The sequence below is a fragment of the Polyodon spathula genome, chromosome 3, assembly GCF_017654505.1.
Source record: "Polyodon spathula isolate WHYD16114869_AA chromosome 3, ASM1765450v1, whole genome shotgun sequence".
NCBI classification, from domain to species: Eukaryota; Metazoa; Chordata; class Actinopteri; order Acipenseriformes; family Polyodontidae; genus Polyodon; species Polyodon spathula.
The window spans coordinates 30,749,592-30,759,501 of NC_054536.1; the positions used below are offsets into that span (position 1 = coordinate 30,749,592).

The window sequence follows — 9,910 nt, forward strand, 5'->3', positions numbered from 1 at the left end:
TGCTGGGGATTTGGCAAAGGGGACATTCTCTGGCATCTCAAGCATTGTATTTATTTATTTCATTAAAATTCACTCCAACAAGTTGGAAACAGATAATGTAGTAATACAAATAATAATAATATGGTACACAAATGAAACCTTGGAGTCAAATATTAAAAACAGGATCCAGGTTTAAATTGCCATGTTGGTAAGGAATACAAAAGTTCAACACAACCCTATTTAACTTTAGTTTGTAAGTGGGTCACTCGGTGACCATTGTAATCAAGGTCATGGTAACCTAATGTTGTTGTTTTTTTTTTAATTAAAGATGTGGCCTATAGATATAGACTATTTTATTGAGGAACTCAGTTAAGAAACTTTGCATGGATGTTTGGTATTCCACCAGTAGTGGCTGGTGGTCAAAAAAATGGGGAGGCAGAAAACAAGTAGAGGTCTTGGGGTCCCCTTAAGCCACCAGCAGCAGAAGAATCTTATTATTATTCATATATACACACACACACACACACACACACACACATGCATGCATGCGTGCATCCATATATGCACACACACACACATAGTGTTCTGATTGCTTCTAAACACAAACTTTGAACAATCAGTATCTTCATTTATAACGAAGACACCAGTAGCTTCTTGAATATAGTCTGCATTTTTGAGGGTTGCAATTTAAATCTGGGAGTTAAACGTGATGCATCAAGGTTTTTCTTTTTGCTATCTGCTCCTGTGGGGATAAAACTTAGGGAATGTTTGTTTGTTTGTTTGGCTACATAAAAACTAAAGAAACTTCTTGGCTGAGTTGCAGTGAAAGTTTCCTTTTATTTCTGATCAAATGAAGTTCCTATCTCTTCAGATCTTGGAACAGAATGATCCGCAGCGTGTGGTGCACTGGTCCCGTCCTCCCCGGTCCCCCATCCCCCTGCACTGAAGAGCAGTTTTTGTGATTCATTTTCTTTTTTGTTTTTCTTCTTGTAGTTCTCCACAAAGGCTAAAACAGCGGAGGCAGACACCTCAAGCGAGTTAGCCAAGAAGAGTAAGGAGGTGTTTCGGAAAGAGGTAAGGCATGCACCAGTCACCGACACTATTCCTTTTGAATTAGTAGTGCACATACATTTCACTGATCATCTTCAGCAGTTGATAACTGCATATAATGCTTGTGTGCTGATAGCAGTCAGATATGCTTGTCTGTATGCACAGCAAACATAGGTCACCGCTATCGCCTAGCTATGTCTTGAATAGCACAGGACAGCACTCTACACCCCAGTCTGGGGGCAATATGAGATGCTTTTTTTTTTTTTTTTTTTTTTTTGTGTGTGTGTATTTACACTGTAGACACACATGCATGTCTCATTGTGTCTCTCCATAAGTCTGATGGATGCCAGATTGGACCAATCTCCCATATTCTTATTGATTCTTTGTTTTACTTTCGTGGTACAGTTACCATCATCTGGACTCGCTCATTCTCAGGCTACAGTTATTATTAACACCGTAACAATCCATTTCAAGTCATTCACTACCAAGTACTTAGCAACACAAGCAAATAACTGAACTCTTTTAAATGAATTAACAACTTACTGCAGACAGATACACAGCTTTTCAAAGATGGAAATGACTCCTATTGCATAGCAGTTCACCCATTCCAGGTTTTACTACGAGCTTGGTTAGCCACAGTGTGAAGCTCAGATCTCTCTTATTGAACTCATAGTAAAACCAGTAATGGACCAAATTGCTATACAATGGGATTTTTATTTTTATCTCTGCTTTATATATTCATGCAAATCACAACATAGGAATTTTGTTCACGCCCTAAACACCAGTGTTTAATAAAGTGTTCATTACATTTTATAAAAGTAAGTTGCTGAATAAAACAGCAAGATCTGGATCAATGTGGGAACACTATTGTATGTATGCTGGCTGTTTTTAAATTTCTTGAAGTTTTACTTTACCAGTTCCGTTTTGTAATATATAATTATTGAATATAGTCTTATAAAAACAACAAAATAAATAAATTAAGCCTATGGCAAAACAATGGAAAGATTGAAAAACAACCAAATCTGAAATATGTACAATATTTTATATGAATACATCAGTGCAATATAGCAGTGGAAATGTCAGATTCATACTGGTTTGCGGAAAGAAAATATACAAAATATATTTATGAACTATTTATGTTTTTAGTTGTTTTAAAACCTTTCTGCATATTTTTTACGTTCTATTGCACTGATTTTCCTGGAAAACGGCAGAACGGATTTTCAACCTTTTTTTGAAACTCTACCCCTTCTGTCTGAAGTTTTCAGCACAAGCACTCCTTTTACAATTTTAACTTGACTGAATGGTACCACAGTTGCAATAAAAGGCAGAATAATCTGATGAAGACATTTATTTTCTCTTTTCCCCAGTTTATTTAATATTTCATTTGTCACAAAGGTTTGGGACTGACAAACTGCTGGTTTAGGACAGAATACCAAACAGGCTTATATATATATATATATATATATATATATATATATATATATATATATATATATATATATATATATATATATATAATGTCTTTGGATGCACAGAATCAAAATACAGTATTTGGGAATCTCTTTGAAAACACTTGTATTCGAAATAGTCTGCACTGTTAACGTTTATCACGTTACCATTTACTTTTAATCGCAGCATTTTAAAATGTTTACAACATCAAAAACATTAACCCGAAGATAAAACCTATAATAACTAGCATTGGTAAACAACTTTTTTTTTTTTTATTGAAGCCAGCATAAACATTATGCAAAAGGATTCGGTATAACTTTGTCGCTTTGCACTTTCTGTGCTCTTGTGTTTTCTTCCTTCGTTTTTCTTTTGCAAGAAATGTATCCATTTCAAACCCCCCAAAAAAATTGCTATTGCTTTTACTAAAATGCAGCCGTGCCTAATAAATAAAACAAAAAAATGTAAAGTGACTATTGTGATTTGTTATTTATATTTACTGTTTATACTTCTAAAAAATGTAGAAAGAGTGCTTCACTGCTTAGTATTCAGTTATATGACCAATTGAAAATAGCAGTTAATGAGCAGCACAGAGTGCTCTCCATAGGCAGAATCACCAGACCCCTGCCTCCCCCACCCATAGAAAGTACAGACATGATAGATTCTGTATTTTTTTTTTCTGTATTTGTGTACAGTACAGTGGTTTAGAGATAATATATATTAAAAAAAAAAAAAAAAAAAAAGTAATTTTTTTTTTGTTTTATTTGCATTTCTTTGTACTCCCTATGACCCTTAGAAGTATCCCCAGGATTAGGCATACCTCCAGTTGAACTTTAAAAGAAATTGTCCAGTAAACATCCATGTGTGATGGCATCCGTTTACCAAGCAGAGCTCGGCAGGACAAAAATACTGAGAACTAAAAGCCTGTTTTGACTACAGTCTACTTTTGGGTGGAGAGGAGATCCACCCAAAAATGTAGATTTGTTCTCAGTCAGTGAAAGCACGTGTTGGGCCCAGCCATTACGGAATGATTAGCCAAGAGACAGTGAAGTCATGTCGGCTAAATGACATTGCTGAAATCTTGGCTCCACTGGAGGCCTATTGGCTCAGAGAGATACAGAACTGTATGAGTCTGTGTGTGAGCCTGAAGGCAGTGTTATAATGCAAGGCAGTATTTATTTTTTATTTTTTTTGCAAGCATATAGATCAAGGGCGTCATTCAGAAGTGAGAATTATTGAGCAAAAGAGTAAATGTATCTTAGTTCTGAAAATAAAGGGTGGGTTTCTCCATAGATCTGTTTCAATTGAATCCACAGTGATCTAGAAACACTGCTTTCAACAGCATCTAGGCTTAACATCTCCATGCAGATCCGACTGAACCCAGCACAGATTCTGAGCTCTGCGGTAACAATCCATAGAAGTAAAAATCAGGTTGTGTCCCAACATAAAGAATGTGACAAAGCACTGTTGAAGGACTAATCGCTTTGCCACTTTGACACTCTCCCATCTCTCCCCCCCTCCTAGATGTCACAGTTTATTGTGCAGTGCCTAAACCCCTACAGAAAGCCGGACTGCAAACTGGGCCGGATAAGCAACACAGAGGATTTCAAGCACCTTGCACGGAAGGTGAGGATCTCAGCCAGTAGAGGTGCAATCGGCATTGTGTGAGACAGGCTATAATCAATGCATTGAGAACTGTTGTGGAGTTTTGAAGTGCTGTTTTTCTTATTGATGGTATTGATACTTCACTCTGATTTGAGTGGCTAAGAAAACACTGTACCTTCCTGTTAAGTTTCTCCAGCAAGGCAGTTTCAGACTATATAGATGCTTCTAGAACGTTCTGAGTGTGTTTGTGTGTTCACAGCTGACCCACGGGGTGATGAACAAGGAGCTGAAGTCCTGCAAGAACCCAGAGGACCTGGAGTGCAATGAAAATGTGAAGCACAAAACCAAGGAGTACATCAAGAAGTACATGCAGAAATTCGGTGCCGTGTACCGACCCAAAGAGGACCCAGACATGGACTAGCACCTGCTGTCTGTGCTCATAGACTCAAGACAAACGAGAGAGCACAGGGTTCCATACTGGGCTAGGAGGTACCCCCCGGACTGCAATACATCATTGTCTCCTTTGCAGGACACAAAGGAAATTCTCCTGGGGAAGCGACTTCAGATGAGGAAGAGAGAAAGAGGGATTCATGACAGCCCCCTTCTAGACTTGAACAAGGAGCTATCGCTCCCAGTAGAGCTGAATTACAGGAGTTCAAGAAGCCTTTTTATTAACTGAGCCAGTCCCTGATGAGAGAAGATTCTCCCTCTAGGGCAACCACTTCATTTATGAATGAATTGTCAACCATCAGCAGCGTTCTTCTGTTGCTATGACTTGACATAGGGTTACTTATATCCTGTACTTGCACATGACATTCATAGATGTGTGTGTTTGTATATGCAGGTTTGTAAGTCACATGCCATAGCTAACAGATTGTCAATGCAGGATTGAAAGCTATTCTGTTGGCCTGAATTCATCAATTACTTATTAGTCATGAGTTTATTGTGATAATCATTTACTCATTCATTTTTCTCAAGGGTCGGGCTAAGTATCTTGTAAGTAGGAAAGACATTTGTCATTTTTCTTATAGAAGTGGTTGAAATGAAGTGATGAGTGAATCTGATGACTGCTACCATGAAATACACACACAGAACCAACACCAAAATAATGTGATTTAACTAGGCAGTCGAACATGTATTTTAACCTTAGTAAGGAGGCCTGATAGTTGAAATGTTGACTGACTTGCATCTGCTTCTTTTCCAGTGTGTGCCCTTTAAGCATTATGTGACCGCTCTTGAGACTGGTCTGCTGCTGTGTGCTTTTACACAGTCAGCCACACAATGTAGATGACATCACAATCTTGAAAATTGCTTTAAATGGTGACCTGTATTTTCAAGCGATCCAGTCAAAAATACATCCTAAATACTGCTTTACAAAGGCATCACACACACACACGATTGAGTTTATAGTAGCTTTAATTCCCTCCACAGCTGTAGATAATTGACCTTGTCTTTCCTTAAGTGCACCTAACGGTTGCATTGTTAATTATCTAGCAGATAATGACCCTTGCATGGGACATTAACTCTTGTATTATTATTCTGGCTCATTGTGGCACAAGTTAGTGTGCGTCTTACCAGACTGCTGTATTTTGACAATATGTTAAGTCGAGGGCATCCTGAAATTGCATTGTTCTTCATGTGCATTATAACCTTGTACACACACACACACACACACACATAAAAATACTTCAAATGCGTGATGTAGGGGAGAGTGGACTTGTTTTCAAACTAACTACAAAATAAAGGTGCATTTCTGCAGAGGCCAGTCCTATCTGCTTCTATGTCTGTCTGTCTCCCTCTCTGTGTGACTGGCATGGGAATCCCAGACCTCCAGGGCTTTAACTGCATTAAACTATAGTTTCACAATACATGTATTATGATGTTTTAACATATGTGAATATATTGATAAATATTTGGATTTTTTTCTGTTTTTTTTTTTTTTTTTGTTTGTTTTGGTTTTTTTTTTTTCCCTAATAACGAGAATGTGTTTAAAAATCCTTTGTAAAAGAATGGTGTTTCAGATTTTAAAATGTAAATAGAAAAGAAAATGAAGTCTTCTCAACACTGCTGTGTGTTGCTGCCAGGTTAGTCTGATGATCCCGCCCTCTCCACCCCATCCATCTCGAAAGGTTACCGTGTTTTATAACCACAGCTTTCTGTTATTTAGGTTTTGTTCCAGTTTTTACTGAAAAGAAAAACAGATTTCTATGTACAAAGGAGACTCCTCTTCCATGTAAGTATGGTGTGAGGATATTGTGTAAAATCTTTTAAAAGAAAATAAACATTTTTTAAAAATTAAACATGTATTGACTTTTTCTGTTGGTGGCAACCTATTTCAGGCTGCTCCTAAAGGACCCCTTTCACGTAACACCCAGAAACTATGGCTGTGACCTCTCAAATGCTACTAGCGAACCTACAATGCACATTCTGTTTAGTCTTTGTTAGCACATCAAACTGTTGCAGGCTATAGCTAACTGTCTTGTTTCTGCAAATCACTTTGACCTCAAGGGCTTTCAATATTATAAATGGAGTGTAGAAGATAACTTTTAATTTAGCTGCCAGAGCAAAGCTGGTATTTTTTTTTTTTTTCAATTCCTTTTTAAAATCAATTCCCAATTTCAATACAAATTCCCTTTCCCTTTTAATCAAATCAATTACAATTCCCTTTACAACAGTCTGTATTAAGCAAACACATGTACAACTTGTCAACAATACATTTACAAATGTATCAAATCAATTCAAACTGCTGTTACACTACTTCTCTCAAAAGTTTTAGAATACCCCCATTTTTCCAGTTTTTATTGAAATTTAAGCAGTTCAAGTCTAGTGAATAACCTGAAATGGTACAAAGGTAAACGGTAAACTGCCAGAGATTTTAAAAAAAAAGTTTAGGTTACCAAAAACTGAAAAATAATGTACATTTCAGAGTTATATAAAAAGGCCTTTTTCAGGGAACAAGAAATGGGTTAACAACTTACAGCTGTTCTGCAGCAATGGAAGTAAATTAAGCCTTGAAAGTTGATTCTAACAATTCCTACAGGTGTCCCAACTTTTGCTGATTACTTACAAACCCTCTGTCTGTATAAAAGCAGTGTTGGAACAGACTGTGTTACTATACCCTCTTAAGCATTATTTGGACAGTATTGTCCTGCAGGAAGTAGTATATTGCTATCATAATGGCGAGAAAAAGGCAATTAACAAAGGAAGACAGACAGACCATTATAACCCTTAAAAGTGTAGGTCTTTCCTTTAAAGAAATTACAAAGAAAGCCAAGGTGTCAGTGAGTACAGTTTCCTACACCATCAAAAGGCACTTGGAAACTGACAGGAAGAGGTCTGGCAGACCCAAAGCTACAACAGAATCAGAAGACAAGTTTCTGTGAGTCAACAGCTTGCGTGATAGGCGGCTCACAGGACAACAGCTTCAAGCACAGCTTAACACTGGTCGAAGTAAACAAGTCTCAGTTTCAACTGTGAAGAGAAGACTTCGAGCTGCAGGTTTGACAGGTCGAGTGGCAGTAAGAAGGCCATTGCTAAGATGGCAAAATAAGAAAAAGAGGCTTGCCTGGGCCATGAAGCACCGCCAGTGGACTACTGAAGACTGGAAGAAGGTCTTATGTACCGATGAATCAAAATTTGAAATCTTCGGTTTATCATGCAGGGTTTTTGTAGGCCTTCAAGTAGGCGAAAGGATGGTTCCTCGATGTGTGACACCAACTGTCAAACATGGAGGAGGAAGCGTAATGGTCTGGGGCTCTCTTGCTGGATCCAGAGTCTGCAACTTGCACAGAGTGAGTGGCACCCTGAACCAAAACGGCTACCACAGCATTTTGCAGCACCATGCAGTACCCTCTGGTATATGTCTAGTTGGTCAGGGGTTCATTCTACAGCAAGATAATGACCCAAAACATACCTACAGGCTATGTCAGAACTACCTTAGAAGAAGAGAACAAGACAGTAGGCTTCAAATCTTGGAATGGCCAGCACAGTCTCCAGACTTAAACCCCATTGAGCTGGTTTGGGATGAACTGGACAGAAGGGTGAAAGCAAAGCAACCTACAAGGAACACATTTGTGGGAACTTCTGCAACAGATTTGGGAAGAACTTTCCGAACAATATTTGATTTCCATTGTAGAAAGAATGCCTCGAGTGTGTTCGGCTGTTATATCTGCAACAGGTGACTACTTTGAGTCAAAACTTTAGATTAAATTTTGTTAAACAAAATGATTCCATGATTTCTTTTTATCTCCAATTGTTTATTTGTTTATATGTCTTAATTTCAGAGTACATTGAGACATTAAACTGTGTAAATTTCAATAAAAACTGGAAAAGTGGAGGTGTTCTACAACTTTTGACCGGTAATATACATCATGACTTGCTCAGTCTGTCATGTTCCATCTTTCTGGATGGAAGATCCCTGTGATGTTAAAACCTCAACAGATGTTGATGAAGCAGGTATCACTGGGTACTTGCAGGCCAGTTTGTCTAGTGTAGGGTACTCCAGTGAGAGCAGACGACGCACCCCGGAAAATTGCTCACGCAGGAAGCCATCTTTACGGTCTTTCTCATACTCTACCTCTCCATCTCCACCACCGAGGAACAAGAAGAAGAGACATCATTCCAAGCTATCTGCAGACTCGGAGCAGATGGAGAAGTTCTGGGCAGCAGTTTCCCACCAAGGACTGGTGCATGAACGTTCGGCGCCACCTGCGCCTTTGGTGTCCCAGGGAGCTATGAGTGCAGATTGGCAGCAGGGTGATGTGCTCTCTGTCACCACCTTTGAGGAGGTGGGCTAACAGAGCTTCTGCCATTAATCAAGAGGGCCACTGCAGTCTTACAAGTGCCCTGGCCTGTAAAAAGTGAGACAAGACAGTCCATCTTTGATGAGCCTACCACCTCTCCAGTCGTTGTGTCGCATCCCCACCCCCCGTGCACCTGGACTTTCTTTTTGTGATCCAGTTGTCCTGGGATCTCCCGACTACAGCTCCTTCTACTTTCCGGTCTATGGACACCCTATATAAGATGCATGATGCGCGGAAGCTGGGCCTGGCCCAATTTCCGTCAGTGGAGGCTTCAATTGCCACGTTGGTAGGGGCCTTGCAACTTCATGGGCTTTATTCCAGGGTGCATCTGTCAGGGGCGTATGCAATTCAGTGGTGTGGCCTACTCAACATTCCTTCACTAGTTTCTACAGACTGAATGTCATGGATCCTCAGAACACTGGTTTGGAACTAGTGTTAAGGGAGGCTTCCCAGTTGACCCTTACAACACAGGCATAGAGGTGAAACTCTCCCTCAATTTTTTCACCCTAGCTACTTAGCTTTGTAGCAGTCCGGTTGTTGCACAATCTTGCCCTTGCGTCGGCTTTGGTACACTCACTCATTCGGTAATGGTTACATTTCGTACTTGAAAGAGAACGTTGGTTTATTATCTTAACCCTGGTTCCGTGAAATAGAAATGTAACCATTAACTTTCAAGGTCGCTGCATCCATTATTGTAGCAGGCTTGAGATCTGTGATCTCATTCCTTTTGTTCCCTTGGGGGTTGGCCATGAATGCATCACAGGCTAAAAGACCAGCTTTGGCATACAATATTCAGGATTCAGGTCTTAAGGAGAAATACACTAATTCGGTAATGGTTACATTTCTATTTCAGTGAACCAGGGTTATGATACTAACCTAATGATATCCTTACTGACAAGGCCTTACTATGGCAAGGTGTGGCAAAGTGGTTTGCAGTGTGCAGGTGTAGAGGTGATGCAGAGCTCAAGATAATGGCAAACAACAAAGTACTGGTGAAATGGTGAGTTATTTATAATCCAAAGTCTAAT

General features: G+C 39.2%; 1 protein-coding gene across 5 annotated transcripts in view; it reads left to right on the top strand.

Moving 5' to 3' along the window:
- LOC121312967 (histone-lysine N-methyltransferase SETD2-like) overlaps window positions 1-6,380 on the top strand; it is an 83,729-nt gene extending 77,349 nt beyond the window's left edge. For all 5 annotated transcript variants that reach the window (XM_041245006.1, XM_041245003.1, XM_041245002.1 and 2 more), the window contains 3 exons: window positions 973-1,053; window positions 4,000-4,101; window positions 4,340-6,380. In XM_041245006.1, the coding sequence (XP_041100940.1) occupies window positions 973-1,053; window positions 4,000-4,101; window positions 4,340-4,501 (345 nt within the window). In that variant the 3' untranslated portion in view covers window positions 4,502-6,380. The remainder of the gene's footprint in view (window positions 1-972; window positions 1,054-3,999; window positions 4,102-4,339) is intronic.
- The last annotated feature ends 3,530 nt before the right edge of the window (window positions 6,381-9,910 follow it).